The sequence below is a fragment of the Notamacropus eugenii genome, chromosome 4 (assembly GCF_028372415.1).
Source record: "Notamacropus eugenii isolate mMacEug1 chromosome 4, mMacEug1.pri_v2, whole genome shotgun sequence".
Classification (NCBI taxonomy): Eukaryota; Metazoa; Chordata; class Mammalia; order Diprotodontia; family Macropodidae; genus Notamacropus; species Notamacropus eugenii.
This window is the reverse complement of record NC_092875.1, coordinates 2,621,971-2,639,821: the sequence shown is the minus strand read 5'-3', so window position 1 is coordinate 2,639,821 and position 17,851 is coordinate 2,621,971. Positions and strand designations below refer to the sequence as shown.

Sequence of the window (17,851 nt, the reverse complement as noted above, 5' to 3'; positions counted from 1 at the left end):
GCCTTTGGGTTGTCTTTTACAAAATTGGAAAAAATTTAGTTTCTCTAAAGAACTTAAAAAGAAAAGTCGGGTGTTCTTTTGCAATACCGTTTAGCCTCAGTATCACCAGGAGGACCAAGAAGTATGGCCCATTTTAGAGACTTTACAATATAATACTCTCTTACAGTTAGAATTATACTGTCAGCAAGAAAGAAAATGAGTAGAAATACTCTACATAATGGCTTTTGTCAAGCTCTTTCAGGATCCTGTTTATAAGATGCTTGTAGTTAGAACCACCCCAAAAAGGGAGAATGGGGGCCAATTAAACATCCCCTGGACCCTACGGCTTTGGCCCCTTCCTCTTCCCTGCCTCTGTTCCCACCACCCTTCTAGTTCCTATCCCCACCCCAATCTCCCCCAGCCTCTCCTGCTCCCTAATCTCTCCTGGCACCCTCTGTTTCCCTTTACCCCCCTTTATTGGCCACTCCCTTTCCCTTGGTTTCCCTTCCCTTTTTCCTCTTTAGCCCACCCCTCATTTCCTGCCTCCTTCACCTTCCATTTCTCCTACCCTGCATCTCTTTCCCTGGCCCCTCACCCCAGGTGATGCTCATTTAGGTCCCAGCCTCAGCGCATCCCCACAGCCATCACTTCAGTTTCTCCCCCTCAGACCCTTACCTCTCCTCAAGTGCCAGCTGGTCTTTCCCCTTGCCAGTTGGATTCCCCCAGACTTGCAGTCTAATCCAGTTCTGCTAGCACACCCCAGCTCCTTCCTTACAAGAAACAGGACTTCCTATCTCTCTTTCCAAGTCCCCACAGCATCTTCAGGGCTTTTTCCCCTGAGGGAAGTGCCTGCCTTGCCTACTGGGACCCTTAGAGTGTATGTTCCGTTTTTCTGTTTTAAATCTCACTCAATTTAAAAAGAAACTGGGCAAATACTCCAAAGACCCCACTAAGTTTGCTGAGGGTTTTAGGGATGTCTCCCTACAATTTGAGCTTTCTTGGTGTGATTTGCATTTCTTCTTCTCCACCTGTTGTACCACTGAGAAGAAGAGGAAAATCTAGGAATAAGTCCAGTAATTGGAGGATCATTTGTCTAGAAATGACCCCACAAAATACCCCCCAGGAACATCTGCTCTTTCCACTAGTGACCCAAGATGGGATTATCAAAAGAGTGAGTATAGGGGAAAAAAAGATCATATGATAATTTGCCTGTTAGAAGGCCTAAGAACTGCATTTCAAAAGCACATACATTTTTGTAATAGTAATTTAAATGGGAACATCTTTCCCATTCATTAATAGGCCCACATGACCTGGCTGGGTCACATGGGGGTCTGAGTCACATGGAACCTGTGGTGGGAGGAGTTTACTGAACAGGTGGAATAGGAAGAGGCAGAGCTAGAACAGAGCTGAGAGGAAGTTAGTCATGAGACCAGTCAGAGCTAGGAAGGATGCAGGCAGCTGGCTAGCATGAGTGAAAAAGCTTGTTTGTGATTTTACTTAGGGGAGCTGGTTTGTGGGAAGCCTACCCAGGGGAAGGCTTGGGGATAGTGTTGCCCTCTGTATTGTTATTGTGTATAGATTTTTGTTACTATGATGAATTTGACTTTCTGGTGTTTGAATAAATGCTTTGGTTCTGTCTTCTATGTGGAGAGTCTGTTGTATTTCACAATTCAGAATTGTGCCAGGATATTCCTGGCCACCATAGGTGCTATGAACATGGCATTGGCACTACAATTTTTTAAAAATTAGGAAAATTAGTCAGGGAGAAAAGAAAACCCTGCCCTTTTCCAAGACCAACTGGCAGAGGCCATTAAGAAGTATATAAAGTTAGATCCTAACTCTGTAGAAGGGGCAGCAATCCTTAGCATGTATTTCATTAATCTGTCTGCCCCAGATATTAGAAGGAAGCTGCAGAAATTGGCAATGGGACCCCAGACATCTCAAGTCCAATTACTGGAGATGGCCTTTGAAGTCTCTAACAGCAGAGATCTAGTTGCAGTAGAGGAAAGAGAATGAAGGGAAAGAGCTAGAGATAGAGAACATGCTCAATTCTTGGCTGCTGCCATGGAACCCAGTAACATTGGTAAAATAATAAGAGACATATATCCACAGAAACCAGGAGACCCTGTGCACAGGTCAAGGTGAGAAAATTGACTATTAAGTATCATTCTGATGGTTGAGGCATCCTACAGGTAAAACATTTTAGCAGATTCTCTTAACTCCTCTCATCCAGATCAAATTAAGGAGAGTGCTGAAGAATGTTAAGGAATTTGAGTTACCTTCCCCTACCTATGGGGCAGGCATAGGAGCTATATCAAGAGCCCCACTGGCAACAGCCCTAGGCACCCTGAAGCCCACCCCTCTAGGCAAGAAAATGAACCTCTCTTCTCAAAACCTCGAGTACACAACCAGGCTCTCAGCTGTGGGGAGAGGAGAAAAGGGGATGGGCTAGGGAAGTATGAGGTCAGAAGCCAACCACCCTCTACACTTGGTAAGCCCAACCTTTTAACAATAATTTTTATGTGATAATTTGAAAAGGTAACTAATATCATCTGAAGTTTACTGTTTGTATTATTGGTATATTTCTAAATTATACTAAAATTCTCTTATATTGTAAAAATTGAGTGACCATTGTGAGCCAGAAATGGTATTAGGCAAAGCAATTTTTAATCTGAATTTTGTTGAAACTAAAAAATGGTGGGGAAAAAATTGTTTTTTGTAACAAAAACCAGTTTTGTTAGTATATCAGCCCTGCTGACCCTATCTTGTAATGTTTTATAACTATTTAGAAAACCAGGTGTTTTGACTTGCATGTAATTAAGGAGGATATTACAGCTAAAACAATTTGGGTGTCACTTATGAAAGTTGTAAGATTGTTAACTAAGTTATTTGGCATTACTGTTTTAATACTAAGACCTAAAATCGTTAATTTATTACTGTGTATGAAACAGAGGAGATTGCGTGAAAGCCTTATTTGGATTGGTACTGCCCATTCAGAACAATCCTATATATATGGGTTTTGGCAGGCAGGGGCACCAGTATTAGCCCCTCCCTGGGGTCCATGTCAATTCTTCTTATTTTGTAAACTTACTAACGACCCTGGAAACCATCTGCGTGGGCAAGGTCATCAGCCCTGGGAAAAGAACTTGTTTGGGTTATGAAGTTCCTAAATAATGAACTTGGCTTGCTGAGAAGTTGCAAGTTTATGTATAATGGACAAAAAGGATTTCTAACAATTAACTTTTAGACCACGACAAGTTTAAATTTGAGAAGTAAAGGTTTTAAATTGAATCCCTTATGCATGTGCATCCTGGTAAATCTTTATTGATACTGAAACTCCATGAGAGTAACAAATAACTTTATCTGACTCTAAGCTGTGATTAGGGTAAAAGGCTCTTGGGATCATAACTAATTTTGTTTTGAGTTTGAATTTGGGTATAGTTGTCTGCATTAAATCAGTATCTGAAAGAAATGCCACAAGCTACTCAGAGGGAATGTGATTCTGTACTGTGGTATAGGTCTGCATCTGGGAAAAAGCCATGTGGGGAATCATAGTCTCAGTCTAGGATGGGATCCTCCTAGCTTAGTTTCCCCATTGTGTTCCTTTGAAAAGGAATGTTTCCCACCTGATTATTCCTGAGTGTGGCTATGAGGTGGAACAAATACTGCATGTTTGGAGAATTTCAACTCATCTAAATTCAAACAGAACTAAAGATGTTTTGTCCTGTCATATTTTGTATATCACGTGTCCCTGACTTTTTCCTTCTATAGCAAATTTCTATGCTCATTGCAAGTGGTCAGTAAAGGCATGTGCACCATGTAAGTATGTGAGAGCTTGCTGTTTTGATCTAAAATTGTAGTCATTCCATGGCCTATGCAAGAATTAAATTAATATTTGAACTTATCATATATAAAAGATTCCATTTCTGAAGCATCTCTTTCTTCCAGAGTGAAGAAGAAGTGAACAGAAGGATAAACAAGCTTGTGAAACAATGATGTATATCTATTCAGTTGTGAGGTTCATGTCAGGAACTTCTTTTGTTTAAGACAGTACTTGTTATGTTAGTTAGTATGTTAGTGAAAAGTAATCACTTATGATCTATCTTGTCTATGGTAGAAATATAAAGCAAAGTTGAGTAGTCTGAATAATGGGTTCAAAAGATTTGGAAAGATAAATAAAAGCTTGATCAAAAAATATGGAAGATAGATAACAAAGTTTCAGGACAAATAGGGGTCATCCAAGTCCCTCCTGTCCCTGGAGAGTTGAAAATTATTGCTGAATGTGAGGAAGTTTGACAGTATTCCCCTACTTACCCAGTTCTGGTCATTCTCCTCCTACTCCATTTTGGTCCTTTTCTGCTTCAGAAGTTGCTAAATGAAAAATGAGAACTCCACAGAATTTACCAGCAGGATAATTCATCCACCTCTGAGAAGGCAGCATTTAATTCCATCAAAAGCAAAGTACAAGCAAAGCTTAGAGAGATGAAGGATTCCTGGCTCAGTAAGAAGATCAGTATTAGGCAGATGGTAACAATCCAAAGTGCTTTTATGATTCTCTGAAAGCTATTTATGGGCTAAAAATCTATGGTGCATCACAACTACTCAGTGCTGATGGACCCACATTGATTAGTGATAAGGACATGATCCTAGAGAGCTGGGCTGAACACTTCCATAGTGTTCTCAATAGACCATCATCAATCAATGCTGAGGCCATTGACCATTTACCTCAGGTGGAATTCAATCCCTCCTTAGCTGAACTTCAATTGAAGAGGAGGTTTTGAGGGCCATTAAACTCCTTTCATGTGGCAAAGCACCTGGTGCTGGTTCTATTCCAGCTGAGATTTACAAGGTAGGGGGACCATTGCCCATACAAAAGCTGACCAAAATTTTCCACGTTACATAGCAAGAGGAGATTATCCCCAAGGAATTCAAGGATGCCTACATTATCCATCTCTATAAAGGTAAAGGGATTAATAGATTGTCCTGCAACAATCACATGGGGATCTTTCTCTTAGTCATTTCTGGCAAAATTCTTGCTAGAGTCCTCCTTAATAGGCTGATCCATCACCTGGAAGATGGTCATATACCTGAGAGGCAGTGTGGCTTCAGAAAGGGCCAAGGAACAGTTGATATGGTGTTTGCTACCCAACAACTCCAGGAGAAATGCCAGGAGCAGATCAGAGGTCTGTACACGTTTGTGGATCTGACCAAGGTCTTTGACACTGTTAGTTGTGAGGGCTTATGGAAAATTATGTCAAAATTTGGTAGCCCAGAGAAGTTCATCAGTATTGTAAGTCAATTTCCTGATGGCATGTTTGCCCAGGTTCTGGATAATGGACAAAGCTCTCATGCCTTCCCAGTCACCAATGGAGTGAAACAGGGCTGTGTGCTTGCTCCCATGCTTTTTACATGATGTTTTCAGTCATGTTGACAAATGTTTTCAATGAAGATGAACATGGCATCAAGGTCAACTACCATACTGATGGCAAGTTCTTCAATTTGAAAAGACTGCAAGCCAAGACCAAAGTGGAGGGAGTGTTTGTGCATGATTTTCTGTTTGCAGATGATTGTGCACTCAATGCAGCCTCTGAAGCTGAGATGCAACAAAGTATGGATCAATTCTCTGCTGCCTGTGCTAATTTTGGCCTAATAATTAACACCAAGAAAACAGAGGTGCTCCATCAGCCACCACCACACCCTCCATATGTAGAACCATCAGTTACAACAAATGGAGTTTTGAATGCTATGGATAAGTTCACTTACCTTGGTGTGTACTGTACAGGGATGTACACATTGACAATGAGGTTGATGCATTGCCAGAGCTACCTCAGTGTTTAGGAGGCTCTGAAGAAAAGTTTGGGAGAGAAGAGATATTAGACTGACTACCAAACTGAAGGTCTACAGAGACATTGTGCTGACCTCATTATTATATGCTTGTGAATTGCTTCCATTTGCACTGTCTTTGGAAGATTCTGAGAGCTGAAGCCCTTCTGGAGGCTACCTGGCCTCCCTCTTAGCCCTCCTAGCCCATCCACTTTCCAGAGCTAAGAGTGGACTCAGAGGGGACTGTGGCCTCCAACTTTCTCTGTTTCCAGTGGGTTTGCCATCTCCAGTCCAGACATCATCTGCCAGCTGGAGAGGGGGGAAGGACCTTGGATTCCTGAGAAAGACGTCCCAGAAAGCAGCTGTGCAGGTGAGTCAGTCATGTAAGGGGAAGAAGCTCTTTCCAGAAGGGGTCAGTGACCTCTCCTGGCAACTGGCCTGTGGAGAAGGGCAGTCAGCTGGGAAGGGGTCTTCCTCCCTCTCTCTGGGGTTTCCCTGTGCCTGGCAGCCAGTCTCCAGCCTTGCTGCCCATCTCCAGGGATTCATTCTCTGTCTCTCTGTAACGCTAATGCAATACCTGTAGTAACCACTATGAATATGCACGTGCATTTCCAGGGTAAATTCACAAAATATAATAAACTCTCTTCCTCAAAGGCAAAACCAAAATATTTATTTCAGACATCATTAGAATACAAGAGGTAAGATTTAACAGGCTACTTATCACTAATCCAGGGAGCACCAACATCTTAAACCTTTTTTCTGTCAGGCCTCCCCACAAAAACAAGTTCCCGTAGACAAATTCCTCCCTCTGCCCACTCATAGCTTGCTTCTCCTTCTCTGCTCTGCCTCCTTTCACTCTACTCATGCTCTCTCTCACTCTCTCTGTCTCTGTCTCTGTCTCTCTCTCTCTCTCTCTCTCTCTCTCTCTCTCTCTCTCTCTCTCTGTCTCTCTGTCTCTCTCTCTCTCTCTCTCTCTCTCTCTCTCTCTCTCTCTCTCTCTCTCTCTCTCTCTCTCTCTGTCTCTCTCTCTCTCTCCTCCTTGGGCAAGCTCCTTCTAATGAGAGCTCCATGTGACACAGGCTCCATGTGAGCCCAGGCTCCATGTGTGAGGCCTATTAATGGGCAGGGAAGATCTTCCTATTCTATTAACATTACAGTCTCTTGGGCAGATTACATTGAACTGACTCAGTAATGGTGACAGAGGGAAGGCACAGAATTCAAAGGGATTCCTGTAAAAGAAGTCATTTTAATTGAGACTTAAAGGAAGTCAGGCAGCAGAGATGAGGAAGGAGAGTATTATAAGCATGGGGAAAATTAGAGCCAAAATGTCCTCGTATTATTATAAAAATAGCCTTCACCTCACAGACCCTCTGAAAGGGCTGCAGGCCACACTTGGAGAAGTGCTGTGCTTAATTGATTGGAGCTTCACTTTTGTTGTCAGGAGCCTGTGTGTATAGCAGGGAATCCAAGAAATACTCACATTTCTATTTCTTTTAGATTGGGAAACACCACACAAAACCAAGGAGTCATCGCCATGGCTGGGTGTTGCTATTAAAGAACTATTTCAGGAAGGACTAACAAGGCCTGATCCCTGTGTCTCCAGGATGGAAGAAGCCTGGAAACTTGATCCCATTTTAGAGAAACAGGAGGACATACTTAGAAATGAATGTTGGAGACCCTCTGGTGAGAAACTTGGTTTTACTGATGTACTTAAGTATCATACATTTCATACTGCAAAGAAACCATATGAATGTCATTAATATGAGAAGGCCTTCCAATGGCATTCAGAGCTTGCTAAACATCAGCTGATTCATATGGGAGAAAACCTTATGAATGTAATGTATGTGGGAGGGCCTTGTGCCAAAATTCATAGCTTACTCAACATCAGACTGATCATACTGGAGAGAAACTTTATGTGGGAATGTGGGAAGTTGTTTCACCTCAGCACGTAGCTTATTCAACATCAGAGAATTCATACTAGAGAGAAACCTTATGAGCGTAATAAATGTGGAAAAGGTTTTAGCCAAAGAAAAGGACTTAATGAACATCTGTGATTCACTTGGAGAGAAGCTTTCTGCAGTGCAATTAAGCTGTGAAGGCCTTCAGGCTGAAAACCAAATTCATATTGAAGAGAAGTTTAAAAAGGTAAAGCCTTATTAAATATAATTAATATAAGGATATTTTCAAAATACAGATTTACTAAACACACACACGAAGCAGAGATTTCTACATAAAATGAAACTATGTAGACAAAGCAGTTTCTTAATTAATGTTATCCCCCCTCAAACCCCCAGGCATCTCCCTTTCCCAGATACTGTGGGATATGACTTAGCCTTTTAATTTATTGAGGAAGTTGTGACAGTATGACAAGAGTCCACTCTTCATTATCTTATTCACAGAGGACAAATTCAGTAACAGAAGAAGATCCTTATTCAAGGTAAGTTCTTTTTCTAGATCCTCAATTCTGCCATTTTCCTGCTTTACACGTCCAACCAGCTGACCAGTCTCATCCAGTCTTAGCTCCTTTCCACCCTCTTCTCCACTCACATACACAGCAGCTTAGTTCAGGCCTCATCACTGCAATTGTTAATAGTCTCCCTATCCCCAGTTTCTTTTTGCTCCACTCCAGTCTTCCCATAGCAGCCAAAATCAACTCCCTATGGCATAGATGTGCATGTCACCACCTGTTTTCAATGGCTCCCTGTTCCTCATCTGTTTGGCCTTTACAGCTCTTTGACTGCAACCTACCTTTCTAGATTTCTTTCATGTTGCATATTTTCCTTTAGGCAGTCTTGAGATAATTATCTGGACTCTTTTCTGTTCCTCCAAAGTCCCACCTCCATACTTTGCACAAGCAGTCCACCTCACCTCTGCTTCTTAGCATCTCTACACAGGTAAGAGAATGCTCTCTGGCTCTTGAGAATCACTGGCCTTCCTTCCACTCTAGTCAGATTCTTCCGCATGAGTGCTTTCCTGGTTCCCTTGGAGCCCCTGGTGCCTTCCAGCTCCTGGACTCAGCCTGTGTGTACCTACTTAGAAACACATTGTCTTTCATTAGGACATCAGCTCCTGGAAGGTGTGGCCTATGTTTGCCTTGGCTTTGTGTAGTTCTGTGTTACAGTAAGCAGAAGGCTGGAAACCAAGAAGCTGTATCATGGCCCCTCAGGTCTACTTGGTTCCCTCCTCTCCTGTTGAGGAGAGTTTACACTATCCCTCTAAGCACCTCCTCCATCCTCCCAATTAGGACAATTCCTAACATTTAGGCAGAGCTTGGGCCCTCTGCCTTTATTTGCATTTCTATCCATCTTCAATTATCCCCTCACCTCTGTGTTTCAGACAACATTCTGGTTACTAGGAACTTTAGGGTAAAGAAACAGATCATGTTCCCATGCCTGTTGAGAGGTCCCCAGCAAGGGAAGTTGGGAAGAAGCAGACCTTTTGTTGGTACTTCCCTCAGCCCTCAATATGGGCAATACCCATTGCTGGTGGCTTCAGCCTTCTGTACTGAGATCCCTCTAGGGCTGGTGACCTTCCCTTCTGTCTCCTTCCTTCACCACAGGACATCCCTCCTTTGTATTTTTGCTGGTTGTCCCAGGGCTACTGGTTCCTTCTGGCTTAGCTCTTCATGTGCCCACTCTTTCCTCTCAGTTGCCAAATGCTCTCTTATTTCAAGCTAGCCCCTAAACCCTGGGGTATGACCAAGCCCCTCACCCAATCAAAACAGGCTTCCTGCCATCCCTTGTTCTGATTGATTCAATCAAGAAGAGTTCTCACCTAGGTACTTTGTTTTAAAATTAAATTTTGTTGTTTTCAGTTAGCCAAAATCTGCTCTCTTTTCCTCTCTTCCCCTCCCCTCCCCTCCACTGAAAAAAGAAAAAGGAAACCCTTGTAACAAATAAGTAGTTGAGAAAAACAAATTCCCTCATTAGCCGTGTGTGTGTGTGTGTGTGTGTGTGTGTGTGTGTGTGTCTGTCTGTCTGTCTGTCTGTCTCCATCTGCAGTCTGAGTCCACCTCTTGACAGCGGTGGATAACATGTCTTATCATGGGTGCTCTGGGATCATGGTTGGTCATTGTGACTGGAGTTCTTAATTCTTTCAAAGTTTTTTTTGATATTATTGTTACTGTAAAAATTTCTCTCCTGATTCTGTTCACTTCTGTCTGTATCACTTCCTACAAATCTTCCAAGATTTCTTAGGAAGCATCCTTTTCATCATTTCTTAAAGCACAATGGTATTCCATCATGTCCACATATACTATAGCTTGTTCAGCCATTCCCCAACTGATGGGCACCCTTCACTTTCAAATTATTTGCCACCATGAAAAGAGCCATTATCAGTCTTTTGGCACATATAGGTCCTTTTCTTCTTTCTTTGCTCTCTTTTGGGTATAGACCTACTAGCTGCATCTGTGAGTCAGAGGCTTTGTACACTGTTGAATAGCTTTGGCAGCAGTCCTAAATTGCTTTCCAGAATGGCTTGACCATTCCTAGTACCACCAAAAGGACATTCATATCGATATTTTCTCATACCTCTAACTTATCATTTGCCTTTTTTTGAGGATGGGGAGTGGGTCAACTTTGCCAGTCTTATGTGTGTGAAGTGAAATCTCATAGTTGTTTTAATTTGCATTTTTATTCAACATTTAAAGCATTTTGTATCCAGTAGCTGGTAGCTTAGATTTCTTCCTCTAAAAACTGCTTCTTACCTTTTGACCATTTATCAATTGATGAATGGTTTTTAGACTTTTTAAAACTAAATTTTTATTGATATCTCTTGGTTTTTGTGCAGCACCAAATATTTCCCCAGGATCCCTTCCCTTCCTCATCTCAGGGAACAAAAATTTTTTTTGGTATTTTTTTTAATTCTACACTTGAATACAAAACAAGAAAAGTAAAAACCATTGCCATGCACACAGCCAACCACAAGAGTGGATTTGATGTAAAACATTACATTTCCATTTCAAGAAAACCTAGATAAAACTACTACCCATTGCTTTCAAAACTGCCCAGCTTTTCCTTTGTTCTCTGCTGTGCTTTCTACTTTCTCCTTTATTTTTTCCCTCCACCCCCACTCCCCCTGCCACCTCAAAGAAGACTACAACTAAGTATGGAGATAGATAGATAGATAGATAGATAGATAGATAGATAGATAGACAGACAGATAGATAGATAGATGATATAGATATAAACATATGCATTTACACACATATATATTCATACTCATATTTGTAAGAACACCCCTGCTTATTTCCTCCAACCTTCTGTTTCTCTTGAGGTGGAGCACATCTTCCTTTGTAAGTCCAAGTCTTTCCGTTTTTTTGTAAATCAATCCATTCATCATTTTCTGCACCTCAGCAAATATTCCTTCCTGCATTTGCACAGCATCTTCCTTTATAAAATCTTTGCGATTAATTTGGGTGTTTACAATAGAATGACTTGGTTGCTCAAAGTTGTTCTTAAAACACCACTACTGCTACTGTATAGAATATTCTCTTGGTTCTGCTGATTTCACTTTTTATTATTTCATGGACGGCTCTCCGCGCTTTTCCACAATCATTGAGCTCATCATTTCTTAGAGCAGATATCAAGAACTATCATGAACATAAACCCCAGCTTGGTCAGCCTTTTCCCAACTGACAGGCATTCCTGCAATTTCCAATTCTTTGCCACTACAAAGAGAGCTTCTAGAAATATTTTAGAACATGTAGGTTCTTTTTCATTATCCCTAATCATCTTGGGAAACAGACCTAGTGGTGTATTGCTGGGTCAGTTTAAGAACTCGTTGAACAGTTCCGAATCTCTCTCCAAAATGGTTCAAAGCTCACAAATCCACCAAGAAGGAATCGGGGCCCAATTTTTCCCCATCCTTGCCAACATTTGTGGTTTTCCCCTCCTCTCATTTGAGTCAACGTGACAGGAGTAAAATGGTATCTCCAGGTTGTTCTCATGTGCATTTCTCTAAGAATGGTTTACAGCGATTTTCTTCACTGGAGAACGGCCTGTTTGTGTCCTTGTTATCAGCTTCTTACAGAACTGACCAGACCTTTATCTGAGGAACTCTCTACAAAATTCTCCCCGCAGTTTTCTGCTTTCCTTACGATCTTGGCTGCATTTGCTGTTTTACTTGTACAAATTTACTTATTTACTCATAGTTCAATGTGCTCAAAACGCCGCATTCCTGCACGCGGTCTCTCGTGGAGGAGTCCGTCAGTCTGACCGGCGCCGGGTCGTCCCACGCCCCTCGGACTTTCTTCTCATACCCCCTTTATATCTCGGGTCGCGCGGCCTTGCGGTCCTCTCCTCGGTGGTGGCGGAGCGAGTGATCTGCGCCAAATAACGTTTTTTAAAGGAATAAAGAGGAAGCAGCCGGCAGAACCGAGGAGCCTCTACGAGTGTGGAGGGCAGCCGATATGGGGCATTTCCTGCGTGCCCAGCCTCCAGTGGGGAGGCCACGTGCCACAGGGAACATCCGGAGGGTCCAGCTGGGCATGCGGTGCGAAGGCCGGGGGTCCCGGGGACGCACACCTGGCACATCTCTGGGGGCCTTGCGGCTGATAAAGGCACATCCGTTCTGTGCTGGAGCGCTGGACAGGGCCCAAGATCCTGGGGACCCCTTTCTTTCCTGAAGGCCGCACGTCCCCAGGGGCGCTGCTCTGGCAGGCCAACTAGGCAGCCCCCGCGCATGCGCAGCAGTGGATCGGGACGGCAGACTCCATTTCCCAGAAGGCCGCACGGACGGGATTCCGGCGGGGGAAGGAGAGGTTCTCGTCATTTCCGCCACGTCGGGGCCCTGCCATTCTGTTCGTTTTTGCGGTCGCCTCGGTCCCGCTCCTTCCTGGCCGCCACCGGGGCCCGGGCCGCGGACCCTGAGTCCGGGGTGAGTCGGGGCGAACGCAGCGGCCCCCGTTTCGGGCCTTTCAGGGAGGGGGCGGGGAACGGGAGACGGGGCTCAGCCCCCCTTCCTCTGCGAGTGCGCAGTCTGAGCCTGCAGGCCCCGCCCCCTGGGCGAGCGTGCGCGCCCATTGGCCAGCGTCCTCTTTCCCCACGCCCACACCCCCAGGCGCCCAGTGTCCCGCGCGACCCCCGCCCCGCCTCCCCGCGGAGCGCTTCCCTGGTGCGGCCTTCTGGAGTCCGGATGGGCCGGGGCTCCTTGAGGGGGCAGGGCCCGGGGCAAGATGCCTCCGGCCCCGGCCCCGCCCCCTCCCCTGGGAAGGCGGGCGATGACGTCAGTGACGTGTGTCAGGGTCCTCCCTGGCCTGTGCCTCGGACCGGTCACGCCCTCCTCCCTGACCGCTGGATCCTCCTCTGTGTCTGCCCTCCCACCCCCAGGTCCGCCGGGGCTCTCTGCCCCGCCCCGCCTGGCGATGGGGGTCTAGGGGTGCTGGCACCCCAAAATTCTCGGGCAGGAGCCACGTCCTGCCTCCAGCCGGAGACGAGGGTGGGCTGGAGGAGATCTATGGAGACCCGTGGCCTGGACCGAACCGAGCCTGGGCCACCTGGCAAAGTCCGGGGGTCCAGACCCCACCCCTGGCCCTTGGAGTGAGGGACCTCCCTGCGCTGGTCTGCCCCTGCTGCCCAGCAGCCGCGCTCGGGTGCCAGGCCTCCAGCGCACCCCTGCTCTCCTCTGACCCCAGGCCCCTCCACCAGGTGCTCCGCTCTGCCCTCCACTGGGCCCCCAAAGTGGGTGGGTGCCCTTCCGAGCCGCTCACGACGCGCCTCCTCCTGCCTACCCGTCCAGTGTGCTGGTGCCCTCCTCCATGCAGTGACCCCTGCCTCCGAGCAGCTCCGGGAGCAAGACCCTCTGTCTCCGGACTCCGGGCACGTTTCTGCCTGTCCCCGTGCCCACCGCTGGCCCCCAGCTTTCACCTCCATTTATCCTGCTTGGGCATAGGTGTTGGTGCGGGTGGACAGTGAGCCCCTCGAGGGCAGGGCAGGGCCGCCTTTGGCCTCTGTGTCCCGGGCATGTGGACTGAAGGAACCCAGGCAGGGTGGCGGGGGCTGGAAGGGTGCGGCCCGCAGCAGCGAGGAGCCGCGGGAGCTGCGTGGGAGCCCACTCGGGGAGGCGCCCTCCTTGCCCGTCCCCTCCCGCGGAGCCCTGGCACCCTGCTGGGCACTCTGCGCCCCCTGCCCCATGGGGGCTGCAAGGCTGGAAGGACATCCCGCCCTGCTTCTCTCTCTCTTAATAAAGCCCTCCTGCTGCCTTTCGTGCTGCGGACAGGGGATTTCTCCCTGCTCTTTCTGCCCCATCAGACCAGAGAACCCCCCAGGCCTGTGCCTGTGTTTCCACCAGCTTGGCCTTTGCCCCCCTTCTCTTGGTTCTGGTTCCGTGCTTTGATCATGTCTTGCAGCCTCATTTCTCAGAATTCTCCTTCCTTTTAAGAACCAACCAGTGAGCACCCGGTGTATTTCCAGCTTTTTCTACCCCAAAAGGGACTGCTGGGGTATTTCAGGCTGAGGGCCTTACTGTCTGTCATCAGCTTTCTTGGGACACACGTCCAGGCATGGGGTCACCGAATCCAAGGGCTGGAACAGTTTAGGGACTCTGCTTGCTTAGTTCCAGACGTTTTCAGAGTGTCATCGGTGTTAACGTGCCTGCCCTCACCTCTTCATGCGGTTTGCCTTTTCCTCTTCAGGTTGGCTTTTGGAGGAGTTTACTTTTCCCAAAGTAAAGGGAGGCTTGAGGACAGAATGACCTCAGGGCTCCTGACAGCCAGGGCACTTCAGGTAAGCAGGACTTTGCCTTTCCCATACTGTAGCCCAAAATATTGGATCCTTAGAGCTGGGAGGGGCCTCATGAGCCAAGCTAAGAGGAAGTAGGCCCTGAGAAGGCACTGAGGAGATGGGATGGGTCAGGCCACCTTGTGATCCAAGGGCCTCTCCTGTCCAGTTTGTGGTTTCCCTCTATTTTTTTGTCTGTCTCTAAACTGCTGAGGTCTCAGCCTTTGGATCACTGGCTGTGCTTACAGCCCTGCCCCTGTGCAGAAGGCACCATGATTCTCCTCCCATCACAGAAGAAGAGACTTGAGGGTCAGCCAGGTAGTAAGTACCTGAGGCTGGTCCTAAGCCCAACCCCATCCTTGGCACCACAGCTCCTCCACCATCCCAAACACCACCCAGACCCCTGCTCCCAGCCTGACCCCCAAGGTGGAATCCTGAGAGGAGGAAGCTTGGAAGTACCCAGAGGGGAGAGGAGTTGTCTGCCCTGCAGTGGTCCCTGAATGCCAAGCCAAGGGAGACAGGATAGAAGGTGATGACCAACAGGCAGCTGTGGGGCATCTCCCTCCACTTTACCACTCAAGTCTTTCCTGTAGGTATGAGGTCCCCATCCCAGTGCCCAGCACTTAGTTAACCTATCATCGATACTTTTTCCATAATTCATACTTCATAAGGAAGATGAGCTTTCGAATCCTCAGCCAGTCACTCCCCTTAGAATCTGTGGGGGCCAGAAAACTAGAATATGCCTGGCCTTGGTCAGATATGGATTAGGGGTAGGTTTCTGCCTCCTCATCTTCTTCTGTACCCATACCCACACAGGCACACATACACACACACACACACACACACACACACACATCTGTGCACACACACCAGCACACATTTAAGGTTAGGTTTCTGCCTCCATCTTCCTCCACACCCACACACACCAGCCCTTTGGATGAGCTGGCCTTGGCCTCCAGCTGACCTAACCAAGACACAAGAACTCAGGCCTCATGGAGCACAGGTGGAGGAGTAGGCCAAGAATTTGAGGCTCAGGTGCTTCTGCTGTTGACAGGCTCACCATCAGGCACAGTCATCTCATCTCTCACTGGAGCTTGCCTGAGGCATGGTTGGCAGAGCATAGAGCCAGTCTCAGAGCTGGGGTCAGGTGTGGCATCTGGTGCACACTGACTCTGGGCCCTGGGCAGCCCTCTTACCACCTCTCTGTTCTAATACAACAGAGGAAAATTGTCGGATCTGAAGTAGAGCCAGAAGGGATCTCCCTCATTTTACCAATGAGGAAACTGAGGCAGCCAGAGGGGAGGTGACTTCCCCAGGGTCACCTACAGTCAGTAGTCTCTGGTGCCTGATTGCTTCCTCCCCTGGGGATTGACTCACCAGTGAAGGCACAGGTCTGTTCCCGGTCCTATTTCTACCTATAGAGATGTCGGTTGATATCATTCTAGTTGTCTGTTATTATACTTACTTTGGACCATTGGCCCCCACGTCACTTTGCATAGATTTGGGCGGCAAACTGATTGTCACCAGTTCCTTTGGATTTTGATTTCTTTGTTTTGGAGAGTGTTGGAGGCAGTTGGAGTTAAGACACCTGCCCAGGGTCACACAGATAGTGTCTGAGGCTGAATTTGAATTCTTGACTCCAGGGTGGGCGCTGTATCCCCTGCATCACCTAGCTGCCCCAAATCTCAAAATTTTAGTAGAAATATTTTTCAAGGATTTTCCCCCATCAGTTTCTTTCCTTCTTATTCTGGGTCCATTACCACCATTTCTGAGGAGAAAGTGGATGCTTGTGGCACCTGCTTCACCTGGTTGTTGCAAGTTAAATGAACAAGAAAGTGCAGTAGAGACATGGGCTGCTGTAACTGCCATCTTGCTGCATGATTCAGAATCCAGGACAGCCCATGCATACAGCAGGAGCTCCCTAAATGTTGCAGAAGCCCAGGCACTAAGAGACATTCCCTCTGTTTCCTGCCAGAATGCCCCCTCCTTCCACATTATATAAGGGATGGTCCCTGAGTGAGCACACGTGTCTTTGGTCTTTCAGGGATCAGTGACCTTCCAGGATGTGGCCGTGGACTTCACGTGGGAGGAGTGGGGGCAACTGGGCCCCGCCCAGAAGAAGCTGTACCAGGAGGTGATGCTGGAGAACTATGACAACCTGGTCTGCCTGGGTGAGCACCCCAGGCTGCCCCTGGCACCCAGGAAAGAACCTTGGCTTCATTCCCTTAGTAAATGCTGTGGAGTGTCTGGAGTGTGGACTCTTTGCCAAGGAGGGGTCAAGGGGCAGGATACTAATGAGAGATCTTGGCTTAGGATACTGGGAGCTTAAAGGGTGGAGGTCCCCTGACCCTCTGTGCCAAGGGCCAAGCTGCTCCCCACAAAGTCCCCCTTCTGGAGGCTTCTCGGTCCCCTCTGAGGTCTCCTAGCACACCCACTTTCCAGGGCTAAGAGTGGTCTCAGAAGGGGCTGTGGCCTCCAACTTTCTCCTGTTTCCAATGGACAGGACTTGCTGTTTCCAGTCCAGACATCATCTGCCAACTGGAGAGGGGGAAAGGACCTTGGATGCCTGAGGGAGACATCCCAGGAAGCAGCTGTGCAGGTCAGTCAGTCAGTCACATGAGGAGAAGCTCTTTCCAGATGGGACCAGTGACCTCTCCTGGCAGCTGCCTGGCCTGTGGAGAAGGGCTGAGCTGCCTTCTGGAACCAGTGTGGCCTTTACCTTGGCCCAGTAGCAGATAGTGATCTTGTGAGGTAAACCTGAGGATGGTAAAAAGTATCTGAAATTCTAATGGAACATGATAAAGGGAGGATCTTTGCTAGGTGCACATGCACAGAGCACACAAAACTGCTCATTTCTTACTCTCTTTTCCAAGCAAAAACAGATTCCTCTGGCAGCATTAGTGAGGAAGTAGTAACAGCCCTGTTACACTAGTAACAGACTGCCTGTGGTGTATTCATGTGACTTGCCCCGTGTGCACCTGAGAGGGCTTATTTTGAGCTGCTGTCTAGAAGATTTGGAAGGTCCTAGAAAGCTAGACAGCAAGCACCAGAGGGGAGGAGAGCCAGACTCACAGGAAGTCAGCATGCATTTATTAAATGCTCAGTGTGTAAGGCACTGGAGTTGCCAAGAAAAGCCACAAAGGCAGATGAGGCTCCAAAAAGCAAAAAGGAAGAGGAAGGCACCCTCCTTGGGCCTGCTAGGCAAGCCTGGAGAGTGTGGGATGGCAGGTCTCTGCCCTTCCACCCAAAGGAGGTTCTGGGAAGAAATGTCCTTGTTTGCATTTCTTTATTTTTCCAATTATCGACAATTTTTTCCCTCCCTTCCACCCCTT

At 47.0% G+C, this 17,851-nt stretch overlaps 1 protein-coding gene across 5 annotated transcripts in view; it reads left to right on the top strand.

Moving 5' to 3' along the window:
- The window catches only part of LOC140502789 (uncharacterized), a 52,323-nt gene that overhangs the window by 18,416 nt on the left and 16,056 nt on the right, over positions 1 to 17,851 (top strand). Inside the window, exons 1-4 of one of the 5 annotated variants that reach the window (XM_072606789.1) lie at positions 12,598 to 12,678; positions 14,435 to 14,525; positions 16,564 to 16,690; positions 17,023 to 17,118. The exons of 1 other annotated variant lie outside the window; for it this stretch is intronic. In XM_072606789.1, coding sequence (XP_072462890.1) covers positions 14,490 to 14,525; positions 16,564 to 16,690; positions 17,023 to 17,118 — 259 coding nt within the window. In that variant the 5' untranslated portion in view covers positions 12,598 to 12,678; positions 14,435 to 14,489. 3 more of the 5 variants (XM_072606785.1, XM_072606787.1, XM_072606786.1) reach the window with 3 other exon arrangements.